Source organism: Macrotis lagotis, chromosome 6 (assembly GCF_037893015.1).
Source record: "Macrotis lagotis isolate mMagLag1 chromosome 6, bilby.v1.9.chrom.fasta, whole genome shotgun sequence".
Classification (NCBI taxonomy): Eukaryota; Metazoa; Chordata; class Mammalia; order Peramelemorphia; family Peramelidae; genus Macrotis; species Macrotis lagotis.
Genome location: NC_133663.1, coordinates 79,092,493 through 79,114,584, shown reverse-complemented (window position 1 = coordinate 79,114,584; position 22,092 = coordinate 79,092,493). Strand labels below are relative to the sequence as shown.

At 34.6% G+C, this 22,092-nt stretch overlaps 1 protein-coding gene across 1 annotated transcript in view; it reads left to right on the top strand.

The window, feature by feature from the left end:
* The window catches only part of UNC80 (unc-80 homolog, NALCN channel complex subunit), a 214,262-nt gene extending 194,696 nt beyond the window's left edge, over nucleotides 1-19,566 (top strand). The window contains exons 62-66 of the mRNA XM_074191473.1: nucleotides 3,382-3,438; nucleotides 11,171-11,252; nucleotides 11,347-11,458; nucleotides 12,524-12,729; nucleotides 15,031-19,566. Of these exons, the coding sequence (XP_074047574.1) occupies nucleotides 3,382-3,438; nucleotides 11,171-11,252; nucleotides 11,347-11,458; nucleotides 12,524-12,729; nucleotides 15,031-15,306 (733 nt within the window). The 3' untranslated portion in view covers nucleotides 15,307-19,566. The remainder of the gene's footprint in view (nucleotides 1-3,381; nucleotides 3,439-11,170; nucleotides 11,253-11,346; nucleotides 11,459-12,523; nucleotides 12,730-15,030) is intronic.
* Nucleotides 19,567-22,092: the final 2,526 nt, after the last annotated feature.

Genomic DNA, 22,092 nt, shown 5'->3' with positions numbered 1-22,092 from the left:
AATGATGAATTTGGTCAAGTGTATTTTCTCTAGAAGATACCTGCGTTCAGTCTGGAGTAGTGAATGAAACAAGAAAGGAATTTTGATGCTAAATAATTATGTGACTTTGGGCAAATCACCTATTATGTCTGGTCTTCAGTTTCCTCAGCTTTAAAATAAGAGAATTATTCTAGATACTCTTTAAGGTTCTGTCCATTTCTTTTAGTCTGTTCTTCAAGGTGAAATTTGACATGATAGATTATAGTAGGTAGAAGGTTCTAATCTGGCTTCTGACATCTACTGGTTGTGTAACTAGACAAGTTACTTAATTTCTCAGGGCCTCAAGTCAAAAACTCTGTAAGACTATAAATTGCAGATAAGTCAACCATCTGTTTCAGCACGGGGAGTTTTCACACCAAGGAGAGTTTCTTACACTGATGAAATCACAGACCCCAATGAAAAACATTTCTGGAAAACAGTTTCTTCTATAGTGTTAATAACATATGTGAATGAAAACAATTAAAATCCCAATACAACTGAACAATTTAAAAGAAGAAAGTTAACTGCCTTTAACATCAAAGGACATTTTATTTATTTTGCCAAATTTTCCAAAGGATTGGTCTAGTAAGTATTTAATACTCCTCTCTGTTCTCCATCTCATTAACTCTGATCTTATGTTAATCATATAAAGAGCTATAGATATAGAAATACTAAATAGAAATCAGGGGACATGGTAATTTAGATTTTTAAAAATTAGTTATATATAATTATGAAATTTCTCCTAGTCAGGTGTCAAATTATATATATATATTATATTATATATATTTATTAACAAACCAATGAGGGGTATAATGAGGTGGTAATGGTTAAAACCCTGGGCTTAAAGTCAGGAAAATCAGGGTCCAGATCATGCCTCAGATAGTTACTACCTCTGTGGTCCTAAGCAAATTGCTTAACCCCACTGGAACCCTGCAGATATTTCAACTGCAAAAGAAGGAGGTTGGACTCAGGAGCCTACCTATATGATCCCTTCAAGGTCTAAATCCACAATTTTATGATCCTGTGAGATGACTCAGTGAATAAAATGCTAAACCTGGAGAGTCAAGAAAACCGGAGCTCAAATCTGACCTCAGATAATTACTAGCTATATGATCCTGGGTGTAGCCTCTGCTGTCTCAGTTTCCTTATAGTAAAGTGGAAATAACAATAATACTTCCTTTCCAGGAGTTTTGTTTTGTAATTATCAAATGAGATAATATTTGAAAAGCATTTTACAAACTTTACAAAATTATATTTTGCAAATTACAAATTACAAACAAAAGATGAAACAATTCATAAAATGAAGCCCAAGTTAATGAAGATTTTTATAAGTGGATAAAAACTAGGATAAAAGAAAAGCAATAATTATTTTTAAATGGGAGAAGTTATAAAATATTCTATACTCACAAATCATTATATGAAAGTAAGTTATGGATATCTCTGATAGGAAATATATTATTTTTAAAAAAGGACTAAGAACAATTTTTAATGTTTTCCTAACATTTTTTTAAATTTTTATTTATAAAAGAATTGGAGGAAAAATCCTAGTGGATCAAAAATTGCTACCACTTTAAAGAAAGTAATGTTTCATTTTTTTCATATAAACAGGTAGGAAATATGGAGTGATGACAGAAACTCTGAAGGGATCTATAGTCAAAATGCACCTCTCTGCCCCTAAATATTTCAGGGACCTGGGGCAAATCAGGTCATCTATCAGAACTTCACTTTTCACAACTATAAAATTAGAGGGTGAAACTTGATTTCTAGAGTCCCTTCTAGCTCAGAGCTATGGTCTATGAACTATTAAGTAATCATCAGAGCTCTGGGAAAAGATGAACAAGTAAAATGATTGCTTATAATAATTGCTTACAATAAGGATGTAACTTTATCTTGTCCATGTAGGAATTAGTATTGGGAGCTAAGCAATAGTGGTTTCTATTTTTCTGCTTCCTTAGTAAGGCTTTAAAAATCTGATTTCAAAGTTAGCAAGAGTACTGACTATGAACAGTGAACAAATAAGAAAAGGCAAATCTGATATTCCAATAATCTATTAGCATTCCATTTTTGAACACCAGCAATGAGCTATACTTAGCACAGTATAACCAGTAGAATGAAAACTTTCAAAATAATACTTAAAGCACAAAGATTTTAAAAAAGAATCTATGGAGATTGAAAATACAAAGTTTTCAACAATCCTCAACAAATGCAACATTCCCTTCTTCATCTTCTGTAGGGAGTTAGTTTATACCCAGTGGGGGGAAAATGGAGGTAAACAATATATTGTATTGTCATCCATCTAAACAGATGGATAAACAGAATTGAAATCTGGACAGACTGAAATTGAAGGGGCTGATGGAGATGTCTATATTCATTCATTTCTAATTGATTCATTCCATGAGAGATAAGAAATCAGGGTTTGGGATTGTTATTTTTTCTGTACATTTGGAGTGGTAGGACATTTCCTAAAATACTGTCTTTTTAGTGCAATTGTGTAAACATCAAAGCACATCTAGACTTCTTAAATAGTGGTGATTTAATTCAATACAATCAAACAAGTATTTATTGAGTACCTACCACGTGCCCAGCACTGTGCTTTACAAGCAAAGTATAAGAAACCACCCCTGTCCTCCAGGAGGGCTCTCTTCAGCCAAGTAAGCTCATGGCCTCTTGATCTTATTTGTCTTTTGACCACCTTACAGCTTTTCTCTATCAACATTTATCTTTCAATCATCACAACAGATGCCATAGTAATTGCTGAGGAAGGAGAAGATGATTTGAATTCATAAGGATTTCCTAGGTCATTTCCTTCCAATTTACTTGCATCTTCATTGTAATGTTAACTTAGGCATATGATATTACTTTTCATTTTTGTTTGATTTAAATATTAAGATCAGAATTAAAAGTTGGTATTATGAGATCATGATAAGTCTTTAGTTTGAGTTTTTTTTGTAAATTATAATTACCAAGAACAACAACAAAAAATACCAAGAAGGATGATTTTCAATGAAGCTGCAAGTAAATTAACTAAACAGTTTAGAAATAAATATTAGATTTGATTTTCTATAGATTGTTTCTAGAAAGCATTTCAAAGCTCCTGTATTGATATAGAGAACTTTAGAACCTAATACCTGACTGATAGAGTGCTCCTCTAAATTAGTATCCAGACCATGTTTTTCCTTACCCTGTGATTTTATGTCCTGATGAACCCAGTGTGAGGTCAAATAGTTGATTGTCCTCCTTTTTTTCCTTGTTCTGTTGATTTTTCTTTTTTGTTTTAAATTACTGAAAAACAGACCAAGTGCATGCTTTTTTTTTTTTGCATTTTCTTTCCCTAAATGCTTCATCTCCCTACCCCTCCTGCAGTGAACCTAATGTCCTCGATGACTCCCAGTGCCTGGCCGCTGAGGGCAGCCTCTCTAGGTACAGTGTCAATGCTACCTGTCTGTCAGTGTCTGTGCTGGGATACTAACTGTTCCCTGTCTCTCTGTCTTTTCTTCACCCCCTCTTACCCTCTATTTCCATTCCTTTTCCCATGTTGTTCATAGATACACCTGTCTGCAAGTCAAAGGTGTAGCAAAACTTCCTAGATGTTCAGCTATAGATGGCAAGATTATTATTTTTTAACTAGTTTTATGGGCAATTCTTATGTCAGTCTAAGCAGTCTGATGTATCAGTTTTTCCCAGTTAAACATTTTCCCTTCAAAGTAGCATTCACTAATAATTTTCTAGAAACATCAACATGTATTCAGTTATTTAAATACAGGTCTCCACAGTAAAGAAATCCTTTATTAAACAGTGGTATGGATATTTAGTGAATACCATAATTCATTTAAAAATACTATAAGAAAGGCAATTTTATATGTACCTATCAATTCCCCTTTTGAATTGATTTTATGGAAATATATTGTTTCTTACTCTAGGAAGCTTGTTCAAATAGTACTTATGTAGGATATTTGTAACTCAAATTCCTCCAACCAACAACTGTCCAGTAAAACCAAGAAGACAAATGCTCCTAGGCTAAATTAGAAAAATTATATGATGCCAGCAATATACAATTACTCTGCTGGGCATCTAAAAATTATGAAGAAGGGATGAACTGCACCTTTAACACCCAGATAAATGACATTGATGGTTCCTACCATTGTATTCTCATAGTCATACCTCTCAACTGATCCTCATTAGGGGGAGGTGGGGAGGTGGGGGTAATGCTTCCTGTCCATCACTAGTGTCTGTTCCATTTCAAATGAATATCTGTCCTTTCTAAGTCTTGCCCTTATCAAGTGTTACATGCCCATGTCTCTTACTTTCTCAGTAAAGATGAGGAGATGTTGAGAGGCTGTTCCTTGTGAACTTTCCCTTTATTAGAATTTTGTCATTCATTTGATTTTGTGGTGTTCTGTTTAGATTTCACATTTTTCTTTAATGTTGAATATGGGAAATTCATTCCATCATCAGATGTATTTTTTGTTGTTGTTATTGTTAGACCAGTTTCATGACATTCATTTATGTTTGACAGCCCTAGCCTCAAAAGTTCAGTCTCTTGTCATTTCTGGAATAGCTGCAGAGCTAAGGCTGGCTCCCATTGGCAGAAGCTCAAATAAGGGTTATTTGGCGTAACTGAAAAATAAGGGTTATTTGGCATAATTGAAATAGAAAAGAAATAGGTCTCAAGGTGGTTTTTTAAATAGTTGTTCACAATTTTTGAAGAAAGCAAATAGTCTACAATGTGATTAAAAACAGTCAATTTGACTTCTAAAGAACTCATCTGTTTACACTTAAATTTATGTTTGAGCAAGATAACATTCCTTAAAACTCCCTTGACATTCTCTTGAAATGTCCTTAAAAAGGCTTGGTGGATTCAAAGTGAATCACTAGCTAAACCTTGACTGTTGACCTAGAAGGAATATAATGTATTATGTCAAATTTCCACTAGCCTTATACATGTCTGAAATCAATCTGTTCTGAACACATACTGAGAATTTTGCCCTGGAAGTATGTGGTCAAGAGCTACCTTATGTCATTTAAAGTGAGAGAGGGCAGAATTGGGTCAAGAGACTGAGTCAACTCTGAGCATTTTTCTTGATTAAGTTAAGAGGAACAATTCAGTCTTCCCTAACTACTGCTGATGGAAACATCCAAGATTATACTCTGGCAAGAACAATTTAGATAAACCAACCAGTCAGAATATTTAGAACTGACAAGCCTTGGTTATAAGGAATTAAATGGGCGGCAGCTAGGTGGCGCAGTGGATAAAGCACCGGCCCTGGAGTCAGGAGTACCTGGGTTCAAATTCGGTCTCAGACACTTAATAATTACCTAGCTGTGGCCTTGGGCAAGCCACTTAACCCCATTTGCCTTGCAAAAACCTAAAAAACAAAAAAAAACAAAAAACCCCAAAGGAATTAAAAGGTCTGACTATACCTGTTTACACTTCTGTGCATATTCATGGCCTGAAGCTAATTACAGATTCAATTCTTGAACTTGGAAACAGAAGTAAATCAAGGGGCAGCTAGGTGGCATAGTGGACAGATAGAGCACCCTGGAGTCAGGAGTACCCGAGTTCAAATCCAGCCTCAGACACTTAATAATTACCTAGCTGTGTGACCTTGGGCAAGTCACTTAACCCCACAGCCTTGCAAAAAAAAAAAGGAGGTAAATCAAGTTAGCACAGTGATTTCTACTAGGAAATAACATATTCCTTTTTGCTATACACAGTAAATGTACTACCTAAAATTCACCATGTCACCAAGTTTTTAACCTTTAACAAGAGGTGAATGTAGGCAGAAAAGCATGCTTATGATTAAATGTTCTTAGTTCTTATTCTCTGCATGGCATCATTTCAGGGCACAAAATCTTAAATTCCCAAAGGCACATGTCTTAGCAATGCTAATTAACTTGTATCCAAAACTAAAAGAAATTGAACAGCATTCCCAAAGAGAATCAGACTACAGAGCCTGCAAACTTTAAAGCAGGATAACTTAAAAAAAATATTCTCCCAATTTGATTAGACTTTCATGAAAATGACTGTTTATAAAAAAATGCTAAATATATGTACTATATTCATTATGGATCAGTAGAACTAGCCAGATCCAATGAAAGACTAATGAAAATATCACAGATAGGGAAATTTTTCTTCCAAGACTTTTTAATGCAAAGAAAAACTAAGATAACTAATACACGACTAAACAACACAGTCCTTTGGAAAATGAAATGCCAGAGATTTTGAGGGTTCTGCAGCTACTGATAGAAAAGTTGTTTTTGTTGTTGTTTTAAGGGCAGATTACAAGTTTATCTAGTGGGAGAGAGGAGTGAATTAAGGATCAGAGGGGTTATGAAATAATTATTCGCTCTTGTAACCTCCTAAGTAATGTATAGAAAATGTCCTGCAATTTTCTTTTTATCGGATCTCACAGATCCAGGGCACAGCCTTCTGTCAAATGACCTGGATTTTATGACCAATTCTATTACTATTTGTCCTATTTGAAAAAATCCCTTAAATTCCAGGGATTTCAGTTTCTTCATTTATAAAATGTGGGAGTTTAGATAACTGATCTTTGAGTACCCTCACTTTCAATATTTTAGCATTCTAGTATGCTATTAATCCATGTGAAAATAGATGCTTATTTGTATTCTATTGACTTAAAATTGTCTTTTATGAAAAGGATAACACTATGAAGATCAGAAATGCTTAGTCAATAAATATATTTATTCCTGAACTCCTAAAAGGGTAATTTAAAACATTATAATAAGGAAGGAGAACATTTGTTCAAGTTTAATGAGATATTAGGTAAAGGCCAATGATGGAATAAAAATATTTCTTTTTTGTGCATGGTGCAGTGGATAGAACCTGGGCTTGGAATCAGGAAGACTAATCTTCATAAATTCAAATTATACCTTAAACACATCTTAGCTGTGGGACACTGGGCAAAACATTTAACCCTGTTTGCCTTAGTTCCTTATCTGTGAAATGGGCTGGAGAAGAAAATTGGCACACCACTCTTGTATCTTTGCCAAGATCACCCCAAGAGTTGGACATGACCAAAACCTTATGATCAGCCAACTTTTCAAAGTACTTGGAAGGTACAAAGTGCAAAAGAATTTCCTTTTCAAAAACTTAAAATATGTATCTAAAAATTCCTTTTGAACATATGCCTGTTTGGTAACTAAATCATTGTTATGTGAGAGGGAGTACCCCCTGGAAAGAGATAAGATAAGGAGTAAGACATAGATTATGGTCCTGAGTTTATCATGTACCAGCTTATGCGATTTAGGGCAAGTCAACAACAGTTTCTCTGATTTTCAGCTTCTATCATCTTTAATTTATTTGTTTAGATGCAAAGAAATGCAATGCTTAATAGGATAGTTGTGAGTATCCAAAGAGATCATGTAGGAGCAGCTAGGTGGTACAGTGGATAGAGCACCAGACCTGAAGTCAGGAGGACCTGAGTTCAAATTTGGCTTCAGACAATTGATAACTGTCTAGCTGTGTGACTTTGGGCAAGTCACTTAACCCCATTGCCATAAATTTAAAAAAAAATTTTTTTAAAGATCATGTATATAAAAGGGCATTGAAAACTGAAGTGGTAAATGAAGTGAATGGCAAATGGTCAACTTTACCAAGAAAACCCCACATGGCCTCATGAAGAGTTGAACATGACTGAAAATGAATGAGCACTGTTAAAGATGCTCTGCTCCATTTGGGGAATTTACAGTGTGTATACAAGATTCAGCCTGTAATTCTGAGATTAACAAGAAATGAAATGCACCTACTTCATTTTTTGTTTTCTTTTTTACATTGATCCCAACTAGTGGTTTGCTTAACTATTTCTCTTTTCTGTCAAGTGTTGTCTTTAAGTTAGGGAAAGCAGTTTGCAAAATTAGCTCTATGAAATAAATTTTCTACTAAATTAATGACTTTCCTGAAGTTTGAAACAATTCTTCAAGCATATTCTCATTTAGCTTTTATTTTATGTAAAAACCATCATGAAGGTGTTTCTTTTGCTAGAATTTGTGAGTGATTAGAGAGTGAATGATTCACTTAGGAGAGAAAAATTCCTAACAAAACCCTTTTAAGATTCTTAGACCCTTTTCTAATTAAGCACTGCTCATGTAATTTATTCTTTTTTTCCTTTCTTTCTTTCTTTTTTGGGAAACATTGGATAAGTTTTTTTTTGTGTAGCAGAGGTATTGGACTCACTAGAATCTAGCAGTTTTTTCAATTGGATTCATCCTTCTATTGACTTTTATAAAATCTTAAGTGGTCTGCAATTGTGATGTTTGTCAGCACCTCAAAAACACAAGTGAACACTTTTCACTAAATGCAGTTCTGAAAGATGCTGTTAGCTTTAGTTAGAAAACTCTATCAGTCTATAATTTTAGTAAATATTTCTCCCTTTAAACTTTAAAGCAGAAGAGGATTAGGTACTGCTGCTTTCTATGATTCAGAACCTCAGATGATGAATGTACTAAGAAAGTTTGCTTTCAGGTTTGGGTTTGTTGTTTATTGTAGCTATTGTTTGATAAACTAAAGATTGCTCTTCTTTGAGGCATCCTGTATGTTAGTGACAGTAGAGACTTTCTTGATTTATAATTAGGATGGTAGTGATATGGATTCTGGACTTTTGTTGCAAGTATATGAATGCTTCACACTTCAGTTGTGTAGATGGCCAGAACTCAGGTATTTTAATTTGAGAACTCAAAATTAAAATGTGACATTTTTTTCTTTGAAGTAAGTAATAAATTTGGTTGTTGAAATTCTTATAGTCAAATAGATTAATAGTTCAATAAATTTATTTTCTTTTACTTCTTAAAGATTGGCTTAGAAATATAAGACATAATACAGGAAGGAGCTTAATGGTTTCCATAATCACCTTGATCTTGACTAGTTTGGCATTTCAGGTTCTATATAATTTCTTAGGCATATGTTGCAAATTCTACAAAATTATTTTGGATTTATTTAGCATCATATGATATGAAGATATGTCTACATTTAAAAAACTTTTGACTTGGGGTGTGAGACTAATTTAAGCCCCTAAAGAAGGAACTTGTGGGTATTAAATTCCATTCAAATGGCTTCATTTATTGTTAAACTTCAATTTCAGTCTGCTCAAACTGTACATGTCATTCCTTTGATGTCAGTGTATAAATGTATTAGCATAATCATTTTTTTACTCAGGCACAAGGATATGTTTCCAAGGTAAATCTAATATTTTCAAGTCTAATGTATATATCTTTTATACAAAAAAAGGTAATTGCTATGATCATAAACTTTATATATTTCTTAAGGCAAGTTTTATGTTTATGGTTCTATTTTTGAAATTCTGTTCATGTCAGTAACATTGTTATCACTCCTGACATGGGATGGATTGTTTTCTCTTTTATTTCATATATTTTTCTCATATTCGGTTATATAGCTTATTCCAATTATAATATTAGTGGCAATTCATATTTTGTATAACATTCTTTTTATGGAACTTCAAAAATCCATTATCCCCTTAGTGTGAGGACTACCTCTCCCAATGCAGATCACAATTCTTTCAGACTTCTAAATTTATCACCTGGTGGTCTATCCACTAATTATAAACCTCTCTACACTTTTGCTAGTCCTCAGACAAAATGTTTTCCAGCTGTTGTCACCCAGATAAATGAACTTTGAGACTATTCTCATTAGGGAATTATTGATTTATTCTAGATGAAATATAAATAAAAGTAAGTGGAGAAGCAATGCAGGGTAGTGAAAACCCAGCCCCAAGCATAGATTCAACTCCTGCCTCTGACACATACTAACTGTGTAACCCTAGGCAAGCTTGTTCATGCTCTAGGGAATTCTCTAAAAATTCTGTTACAATATATTAACTAACCTGCATTGCTAGAGGGTGTTTCTTCACTGGAAGTTAGTTCCTTATCAGTAAAATCACAAGTCTGAAAAAATAACAACAAAAATTAGATTTCTTTCTGGGACATTTCTGATTATGAATCATTATAAAATATTTAAGTGAACTATCACAGTTGAAAACTTTTTCAAATCCACAGTGAAAAAAAGATTAATTATTAAATGAGATCTGATAACCTCATTCCCAAAATTAAGTTGTGTTCCAAGGGTATAATATTTCCCCCCCTTATTAAAAGTATCCCATATACATGAAGCCTGGGGGGGGGGGGGGAATGGTATTCCTGTATCAATCAATCATCCACAGACAAAGGAAGATCACTGCCAAGTCATTTTTGAATATAAAGGATTCAATTTGACTCAACAAACATTTATTAAGCAACTACTGTGTACATAGCAGTGTGTTAGGTACAGAGAGAGATATAGTAAGTTTAGAGAAGACACCAACCTTGCCCTCCCTCATCAATCATTGATCCAATCATATAAATATCCCATTGCCCCAGAAATTTTCTTTTATATTTAAGAATAATGCTTTGAAAACAATCAGAATGTATAGTCAAAAGTTCATTGAAGGGAAGAAGGAATGTATGTTGTTAATAATAATAAGTTATTAAATTTCAGGGCATTTAGTGGGTCCTAAGGCTCTCTAAAAATAAGTCAATTCAATCACTTTGACAATCTATTTTGACTAAAGTTTTAAAGGGATTGAGTGTACCTGCTTGTGACTGTTTAATCACTGGTCTCAGAGAGACTTCAGGCTGCAAACATTGATTGAATGTAGACCCTGTTCATGTGTCATGCCCCTTCACCCAAATGGAACCTGTGTCTGTTGTGTTTGACATTTGTTCATTTTATTTTTATTTAAATTGAAATTAAAAATAAAATAATTAGGTGTTTATATCAGAGAGAGAATTGTTTCCCTTTTCTATCCTTCCCAAAATTTGAGATTTCAAACATCTCATACTCTTTCTGTGTATGGTATACTCCATAATCAGGGGTTATTTTAGTATGGGGTACAACATCATCAAGGATTGAAAACCAAGAATCTCAATTTTGGCAGTTTGGAAGTATGGGGCTAAATGCCAAATGCTTTAACTCTTCAAATATTTGGAAATCCCTACTCAAGATACCTATTCCTCCCTAGTCTTCAAAGACAATGCTGTCTTTGAAGTGACTAGGTCACATTAGTGGTTCTGATTATACTGGCAGAGGATAGTTCTCCAAGATTCTCCTTTGTTTGTTAATTCTGCTGATACTTAACAGGGTGGCAAGTATACAGAGTGAACCAGGTCAACAGAATCTCCTTATTCAGCAACCATTGGGAAGGAAGAGAGGCCTGAGGCAGGTAAACAGCCAAGAACATAGATGGTTCTATTCAAGGTATAATCAGTGTATTTTCTCAAGTCTTTCTTGACTCTATACTATCACTTCTCTTTTAGCTAAGACGACCGCTTCTTTCTCGTCAAAAGACTCAGACTGAACCCCGAAGCCGTCATGGAGCTCGGCTCTCCACTACTCGCCGCAGCATACAACCTAAAACAAAGCCAACAGGCAAGGCAATACCTATTACAGGACAGTGTTGGCACATAACCACATGCAATAAGGGAAAGGGGAGCCTAAATGATATAAGGTGGTTCAGTTTAGGGTTATCTTACTGTGCATACCAGCACCATTCTTTTCCAGGAGGTGGGGACTCCATATATCTAGTCTTTTCCTCCTCACCTCCTGACAGTGATCTACTGTTTGGTTAAGAGTCTATTTTTAAATGGCTGATACCTTTTCAATCATGTAAGCAAGCAAATATTTACTCCACAACCTACCACGTGCCAGGCATTGTGCTAAGCACTGGAGATACAAAGAACAAAGGGACAGTGCCTGCACTCAAGGAGCTTACATTCTAAGGAGGGAGACAACATGTGCCCCTGTAAGTACTGACAGAACATGTACAAAATGAACACAGGCTAGTCTTGATAGGGAGGATGCCAACAGTGCCAGGAGCCGGAAAGCAACCACGGAGAAGGTGATGCTAGAGCTGAAGAGCAAGAGGAGGGAGGCGGCAGATGCAGACACACACACACACAGACAACAGATTTGGGGGTTAAAAATAAAGTGCTTAGGGCTGTCCTAGGGGTATGGTATAAACATTAACATAAAACAGACCCTTCTCTGGGTCTGCAGGTACCTCTCTCTCTCTCTCTCTCTCTCTCTCACACACACACACACACACACACACACACACACACACACACACACACAAACACACACACAATTCACCTAGGTATAAAATGCTTGAGGTTTTAGTTGCCATATTTGTAGATCTAGAGACCTAATTATTATTCCTAATTATTATTAACTCCTTAATTAAGGTCAGCTTTATATAATTGTTGTAAAGAATAATGAGTTATTGGCTTAATGTACCATACCTTAATGACTCTACTTTATGAAAATGCCCATAACAGTTTTTGTTATATTAAAGAGAAATGAGATTAAAACATTCTCTTTTACTAATGTAGCAATGCCAGTAAAGGCAGGAGAACTGAGTTCAGATAAATGAGAGCCAAAGATATCAATTGTGTTTTTCTATTCATCCCCCATTTTCTGCCTGCATGGAGACAGATCAGAAACGATCAGTGACCTTCACAGAAACTCAGCCCGAGACAGCACCTTCCCCAGCAGACCCTCTTCCAACCCCTTCCCAGCAGCAGGGTGGTAGCAAGAGCAGTCCTGGTCAGTCTGGCAAACCAGAAGTGGTGGAGAAACCAGTCCTCACATCTTCCCCTGCCATCATAGCTGCGGATCTCCATGGTCAAAGTCCCTGCCAGGTAATGACTCTCAAGATGACCTGAGACTTGAGACTTCTCTCCTGTGCTGTTTAGGAATAATTTGAAGATGTTTTGGTTTCCTGAATTTTACCTTATGATCAAGTCTGAGCCAATTAAGTCCATTTAGAGAATAGTATTAATACAGCTGAAATCACTGGTTAATCCAGAAATACTTAGCTTTACACAAAGAAAACATTTTGGTACAAGGTGTGAAAGAAAACATTTTGTATGCAACTCAAAGATATTCTTTTGAGGCAATCAGGAAGTGGGGAGGATAGAGAGGGCACCAAGGGTCAGGAATATAACTAAGTCTGGATCCTACCTCAGATAGGCTTACTACTTCAGTTGCAGCTTCCATATTCATAAAATGGGGATAATAATAGTAGTTCTTTGTTGTTCAGCTGTGTGCAATTCTTCATTTGGACATTTCCTTCTTTAACTCATTTTACAGATGAAAAAAACTGAGGCAAACAAGCTGAAGTGACTTGCTCAGGCTCACACAGCTAGTAACCCAGCTCTTCCTGAATTCAAGCATGGTACTCTCTATCCACTGCCTTAATAATAACAATAATAATAGCACTCACTTTATAGACTATGGTGAGCATCAAATAAGATAACATTTGTAAAGCTCTTTAAAAAAAAAATTAGAGGGGCGGCTAGGTGGCATAGTGGATAAAGCACCGGCCCTGGAGTCAGGAGTACCTGGGTTCAAATCCGGTCTCAGACACTTAATAATTACCTAGCTATGTGGCCTTGGGCAAGCCACTTAACCCCATTTGCCTTGCAAAAAAAAAACCTAAAAAAAATTAGAGTGCTCTAAATGTTAGATGTTCTTTTTAAAGTAATGGGCAATAAACATTCAGAGAAAAAGATTCCTGCAGTGCCAGGAGAGTTTGGAGGAAGAGCAGCAGAGCCACACAGGGATGGAATTTGTCAAAACTTGATTACTACTCAGAAGGGGAGGAGTAGAACAGATGCCACCAGGGAATGTTCCTGGTGTGAATTCCCCATTTTTCTGTAACCATGAAATGCTTTTTGGATTTGAGTAGAAGGCCTAGAAGTCCCCAAAGGATTCAAATTTTTAGATCTTTAGTCAAAGAATCAGCATGGGATCAATAAGAGATTACCCTGTTATCTAAAGAAGTATAGTTGAGGGGCAGCTAGGTAGTGCAGAAGATAGAGCACCACCCATGGAATCAGGAGGACCTGAGTTCAAATGTGACCTCAGACCTTCAATAATTGCCTGTCTGTATGACCTTGGGCAAGTCATTTAACCCCATTGCCTTAAATAAAAATTTAAAAAAGTATAGTTGAGATTGCCTAATAAGTAATAAAGAATGAAGTGTGGGGATGCAGGAAACAACTCTAGCTATATATAGCATTCAGTAAGTTGCAAGGGGACAGGTAAGAAGGAGGAGATGATGAACAGTTTCTAGGTTTATTAGCCTTAGTACACATGCCTCCTGAAGCTCTTGAGGCCATAGCAGTGAAACCAGGTCACAGCTATCTTTGTTAAAATGAATGGTTCAAATACCAATGTATATACATATTCAGAAAAACTGGCTAGAAAAGATTTTGTCAGAAAACATTAATTTATATGTGGTCTTTAAACAAAAAGTTCCTTTATAGTTTCTATTTATACTTAAAATAAGTATTTTCAATTTATTCAATTCAACAAGCATTTATTAAGTGCCTAGTGTGTTCAAAGTAAAATACATGGTATTAAAGATGTATATAAATAAAAAGACTAAAATGAAACAGTTCATGCCCTCACGGAGCTTGTAATATGCTGGACAATACAATGTGTATACAGCTAAATAGAAACAACATGCTTAATAATAAAGTAGATAGGCGGCAAAATGTAAAGGAATTCTTTTTATATAAAAGTATTTCATAAAAGGGTTTGATAATGCTATCAATTTTATATTCTCTTCTATAATATTCTTAGGAAGCTAGGGAGATGGTGAAATTTCAGTGGTGAAATAATTAGGTGAAATAATTATTCCTGAAACTCCTCTGTGATCACAATCTTAGAATTGGAAGGTCATCCAGTCCAATCCAATCCTCTCATTTTTTAGATGAGGAAATTGAGTCATAAAAAGGTTAAGAGATTTACCCAAAGTTATAGATGTAGTAAAAAGCAGAATTAGGGTTTGAAACTATCTCCTCTGACTCCAAATCCCAGTAAAATTGCTGCTATATCAAGCTGCCTCTAAGCTTAGAATACACTAGAAGGATCTTAGAAAGAACGTTTTCTCTACTTTGTGAAGGCCTTAAATTTGTTGGTTTTCTTATTTCTAGAGTAAGGCCCATTCAAATGAAGAGAAAGAAAAAGAAAAAGAAGATGATGCTGAAGTAGCACAAGGAGCTGCTGCCCATAGCCCTTCATCTACCCAGCTTTCAGATACTGAAGACTTCGCAGGTCTTGAGACCACAAGTTTGCTACAGCCTGATGACACCATTCTTCACATCAGTGAGGAAAATGGGATGGAGAATCCTCTACTAACAAGCCAGTTCAGTTTTACTCATATTGAACTGGGGGAGACAGATATTGACCTAGATGAGTCTCATGTTTAATCTTATATTTAGAAAGGGTTGAGGGTCTAGAAGGAGAATGAATCATCATGCTGAAGCACTTAAATTGTCTCTAGATAAGACTATGACCGCAATTTGCCATTAGCCAATCTAAAAAGCACCTTATATCCATAAAAGGCACACATATAAGCAGTTTGCTGCCAATCAGCAGAATATTTCAAAAAATAATGTAAAATTGATGATTATACTCATTTGGTTTTGTGAAGCCAGAGAAGAATGGGAAAATTAGCCATTTCAATGTGTATTATTTATGATTCATTAAGCCTTGATCTATTGCAAATATACTGTAAACATCAGCTTTCTAAGAAAACGAGCAAATTATAATGTTATAAAAAAAGAAACCAATTCTTATGATCACATTAACATCTAACCTGAATTTTTATTTTTATAGTTTCAAAGTAAATATATGACTCATTAATGAGTGACAAATTATATTTAAAATGAAATAAAATACTAGTATCATGAAGGCAAATAGAGGAAAAACAAGTCCTCTAATGATTTTTCCTAGTCAAAAATAATGTTATTGAGGGAAAAAAGGCAATTCTTTAGGGCATTCAAAATGTTTACTTTGGGCTGTTCCTTTTATTGCACTTTGTAAATCAGAATGCTAATAGAGCCTTCCATTCATTTCAAACCTAACTTCAAAAAGTTATATAGCATTATCAATAAGAAGAGGTATAGTTCTTTACAAAGCTAATAGCTGTTCGAAAAGACAAAGATTATAATGATATAAAAGCCAAATGTGAAAATAGCAGCTAGAGAGGGTTGAGATTGCTTATTATGCAATTATTCTATCAGTGCCCAGCAATAGAGACAAGTGGAAATATGTATTTATTCTCAGGTGTAGTAGCCGTTGCCTATCCTCAAAGACCTACTTTCCTATAGCTACTGTTATTACCAAGCTTACTAGACATTCCTTTATGATAACAGTGTTCCCAAGTGCCCCCCCCCAAAACAGATGCATTCATGATACAAGATAAATCTGTTTAAAAAAGAAAATTTCTCAATCTATAAGGCCCAGTCATAAACTCTCCTTATTTTTAATCAACCCTCTTTGTGGGGTTTTCACATGGACCTTTAATGTTCAAAGAAATATGAAAGAGGGATTATCACAATCAGATCCCAGCAAGTCAATCTCAATATACAAAGATCATAAGATTAAAAACCTTATAATTCTAAATTGAATTTAACTGTTTTCATTAGAAAATGACATGTCTATAAGGCAAATAACAAACTCATGCTTCTGTGATTCTTTGACTTATACCTAAATTTACATGGTATATGAAAACAAACTCTAATCCTGGAGTTGAAGTTAAACATAGACTTAATTTTACTACAATGAATTTTAAATTATTCTCTATGCCTATACTTTATCTATGCGGTCATAAACATTATCTGCATATGCAGAGGAGGTCTATTAAACCTAAATCTAATAAAGAAAAAGTATTCTTCTCATAGAGATACTTATTGAATAGGCCTAAATTATATTTTGAATGATGTAAAAATATAACTTGAAGTAATTCATAGCCCTGTTCAAGAATACAATGCAAAGAATAGATATCTATTACTAATAATGATAAAGTAGAATTTTAAAAACTATAGACAGATCAAATATACTCTTGTTCATTTTACAGTAATTTCATAAAGCTTGCACTTACTACCCCACCAACCCTCAAATGCAGGTACATATCTATTAAAAATGATTTTTCCGAATCTCTCTAAGTAAGCTGGTATATTTCTGTCATTTAGAAAATATGCTGCTGCTCAATTAGTGTTAGGGGCCTTACGTCTATGTAATTTCCAAATGTCTGGATTGTGTGTCTTAATGTATGTGCATGTTCCAGTCCAGATTATTGATTCAGATTAGACAAAATCAAACATAAATGTAAAAAAGAACAAAAAGGGGTGGGGGGAATAGGGGAAAGTGGAATATTAAAGAACGATGTTACTTTCAACAGGCGACTTTAGGTTCAGAGGTATTTTTAAAGGTGACATCATGCTCATCTACATATAATACTATTCCTCCTCTACTCTTCTCCTGTTGAGGTCTTTTAAAAGTATATTAGACTTAGGGGTGGTTAGGTGGTGCAGTGGATAAAGCACCGGAGTCAGGAGTACCTGGGTTCAAATACGGCCTCAGACACTTAATAAGTACCTAGCTGTGTGGCCTTGGGCAAGCCACTTAACCCCATTTGCCTTGCAAAAACCTAAAAAAAAAAAGTATATTAGGTTTGAAAAAAAGCCCCTATTCTGAGAATATGGCCTTATTTAGAGGAAGTGTTGTCCTACTGGAACTATGTCTCTGCTACTTTCTGTATTCATGTAGTTTTTTTTCAGATGCCCTTATGTTGAATGTCTATGTGTGGGTAGAGTATTTCTGTGTATGTACATAAGACTGTCACCAGTTGTATCTTCAGAAATGTTATTGTTTTAGAGTTTAAAGATATGGGAATGAGGTAAGAAAGAGAAAATTATAAAGAATTACTATTTGCTTCTTCAAAACATTTGAAAGCAGGTGCTTTACTGAATGGAAGTCTAAATGTTTATCTTGAAAGAGTGAATAGAATAGCCTATTCCTAATAGGGATCATTTGTTAAAACATTTATGTATATAAACATTTATTGATTTATAATGGGGAAAATATAACAAGAGCCCTCCATCATGAATAAATCTTCAAATTCAACAAATTGCTTTTTAAAATACGTAAGAATGTTCAAGTTTATGTTAACTTTTTAGAAACTTGAACATATCCATTCCATAAAGATGTTTCAGATCACCTGGACTTAATTCAATTTAAAATTAGTTGGGATTTAAAATTAGTTGGGATAGATTTTTGAACATTTTTATAAAAAAATCTCCTACTTGCAAATCGTGAAACATTTGTCTCTAGTGTATCATGTACCCCAGTGGTGTCAAATTCTAATAAAAGCTGGGGCCACTATAATGTACGTAAAGATCCCAATGAACTTATTGCCTTAGTTTTTAAGTGTTATATTATCTTTGTTTTATTGTATTTTTATGTATTTTTGTTAAATATTCTCAATTATATTTTATTATGGTTCAGGCCACACTTGGGAGTATTGTGGGTCTCATGTGGCCAGTGGGCTGCATGTTTGTAACCTATGATGTACCACACAATCTGCTGACTTGATATATTATACAATATTTTATAAATGAGGAAAACTGAGTCACAGAAAAGGTTGTAGTAATGCATTTAAGTTTTACCAAACATCATCAAAATATAATGAGGAAAAGATCCTGTGAGACATTAGTGTCAAGTTAAACCAGGATGAATCTTGGTAGGAAAAGTATTGATTAAAAAGCAGATCCCAATTCAAACCCTTTGGTATAATATTCTTCAGGTTTTTCATTGTAAACTGGAAAGAAGAGTGAGAGATAGATCATCTCTAAGGTCCCCTTCCAATTCTAAATCCTATGGGTCACAGTCCCTAATTTTATGCCTTTAACAGTTATTACAATCATAACCACATGGCCCTTGCTTTGAAAGAGGACCTCACCTTTTAGTCAAAAAAGGGCATTCTTCTGCTCTGCTATCTGGGCTCAGAAGATAACAAAAATAAAATCAAGGTATTAGGAGGAAGGGTCATAAAAGGATACAATTTCAGCTCAATGCACAGATTAAATGATTATCTCAAGTTATCTAGGTTAATAGAAACCAGAGTCCCCTGAATCTACAGGCTCCATGACCGACCCTTTACAATTCCAAGCTTATTATGAATAACATTTCAGCAGTTTGTCCTTCTTATTTGTCTCAATGTCCAGTATCAGTAAATAGACTCACATGATGATGTTTCAGAAAGCTTTGATTTTTCACTCAGGGGAATAACAGCAAGTTGAAGGTAGAGCTTACTTGAGTAGGTTTGAGAACAAAGTATGTGTATTAAAGAGTAGGAAACCTGTCAGATTACTGCACAGTTTCTCCCAGAGTATTTTTTATAGTCATTACAACATAGGATGAACATTTTCCCATTAGCCATTTCAAAAGTTTATGTTAGAGGTAATAAAAAAAGATTGAAATAATCTATTTTCCCCAAGATGAATAACTGTGAAGACTGCATATTGAATGACCAAAGAGCATGGATATGAAGAAATATCATGAAAAAATACCATATGAAAAAATATTTGAAAATGTTTATGAAAGATATTAGAATTCATTGTTTGAATATGCACATAAAATAAAATAATTAGAAAAGCACTAGAAATTATTGTCTTAATGTGCCTCACTTCCTTATTTCTGGATATAGAGGGTGATTTTAACTTACTCTGGAACAAGATTTAACCTTTCTTTATGTCATAGATTCCTCAGAATAATGTTTTTTAATTGCATAAAATTACACATGAAGTCAATTATATTGAAACAAACTTGTTGCTGGAATATGTGGCTGACTAAAAGCTTCAGGGGTCTGAGCAAACCTGAAAGAATTCACTTAAAAGACTGACTAACCCAGAAGAATTTAGAGAGGAAAAAAAGTTTATGTAATGCTGCAGTTAGCAGAAGCTAAGGGACAGTGGCAACAACAGCAACTGTCATGAGAAGATAAGAACTAAGGAAAGATATGAGCATGAGAGTTTATCTGGGGGATCATACTCCCCAAGAGCTGGCCTCCCAAAGGAAAAGCATCCAACTGAGGAGAGATGAGTTTTTAATGGGGCAAGGAGATGAGATAATTTTAAGCATACTTTGATGTGGGAAGTGACTTATAGACAGCAGAAATGAAATAATTAGGGATATACAGAAGGGTGATCTCCTTTCAGGCTAGGGCAGGATTCCATTATTTTGTTGTTAGGGGCTTGTCTTGTGCTGGGGACAGGGATTTCTCTAGTCCTTGCCAAGGATGGGAAAGATATTTTGACATCATTCATCTCAATACTTGGGCAATGGTATGAGGGTGGGGTATATAGGTCATTGTCCTTGAGAGTTAACATAGAGGTCAGTGTGTTAAATGTATGATACAGGGTCAGTGCAGAGGGAACACATTAATTATAGAACATATTTCTCTTTAACATTTCTTCTGTTTCACACACAGCAAAATATTTTTCAAAAATAGGTTCACAGACCCCATGTTAAGAACTCCTGCTAGAAAATAGCCATTCTCAGTGCATTTTGTTTTATGAACTTTTGGTAATATATTATCTTGTTATCTAAATTTTAGTGGAGTTGAATTCTACAAATATTTACTAAATACATGTTTTGAATAATATATTAGAAAAGGAAACAAGCAAGCATTTATTAAGATCCAACTATGTTCCAATCACTGTGCTAAGTGCTTTGCCCAGGGTCACAACTAGTGAGAATCTGAGGTCAGAGGAATATATCAATAGAGTAAATTGTTGTATGTTCTGACAAATTATAATCTGTGATGAACTATACCTACAAGAGAGAGGTCTATCAACAGAATACTACCAGGGAGACTTCCCAGGCAGAGCCAAGATGCTGGAGAAAAACTAGGAAGTTCCCTCAGCTTATTCCAGTTTCCCTCTAAAACAACTTTAAATGAAGCCTCTAAATAGACTCTTGGATTGATGACACTTAACTCTTCTGTTTAGTTATTAGGGCAGTTAAAAGGAGTACACTTAGACTTATGGATATAAGTTGACTGTGTTGAGATAATATTTTAAAAACAAGACATTAAAAAATAATTTATACTGGGAGAAGAAGGGGAGGCAGAAAAACGTAAACTATATTACATGAAAAGACACAGAGGAATTTTGTGGTAGAAGAAAAGAAGGGAAGGTGTGAGCATTGGTTGAATCTTACTCTCAACAAATTGGGCTCAAAGAGGGAATAACAAACACTATCAAATGAGTTTAGAAATTGATCTTCTCTACAAGAAAATAGGAAGGAAAAGAGGGGAAAAAAAGGAAAGGAGGGGCTGATAGGGAGGGAAGATTAAGGGAGGTAGGGGTCAAAAGCAAAATACTAGTGAGGATATATAGGGTGAAAAGAAAGAAAAGAATATAAATGGGGGAAAATAGGATGTAGGGAAATACAGAGTTAGTAATTATAAGCAAATGTGAATGGGATGAACTCTATCTTAAAATAGAAGTGGATAGTAGAATGAACTAAAAACCAGAATCCTACAATAAGTTGTTTACAAGAAACATCTGAAGCAAAGAGATATACACAAAGAGTAAAAGTAAAAGACTGGTCTAGAATATATTATGCTTCAGCTAAAGTTAAAAAAAGGCAGTGATAACAATTCTGATCTTACAAAGTAAAAGCAAATACAGATTTAAGGAGTTAGGGAGAGAAACTGCATCTTGCTAAAAGGCATCTGCAAAAACAAAGTAATATCAGTACTAAAAAAATGTGCCAAGTGGCATGGCATCCAAATTCTTAGAGGAGAAGTTAAATGAGCTACAAGAAGAAATAGATAGTAAAAACTACACTAGCGGGGACCTCAATATCCATCCATTAGGATTAGATAAATCTAATTACAGAATAAAAAGAGAAAGAAGTTAAGGAGGTGAACAGAATCTTAGAAAAGTTTGACATAATAGATCTCTGACAAAAACTGAATAATGATAGAAAAGAATATACTTTTTTCTCAGTGGTATATGGCACTTACACAAAAACTGATCATGTACTAAGGCATAAAATCCTTACAATAAAATGTAAAAAGGCAGAAACATTAAATGCATCCTTTTCAGATCATGATGCAATAAAAATTACATGTAACAAGAGATCATGGAACGATAGACTAAAAATTAATTGGTAACTATATATCTAATCCTAAAGAATGAGTA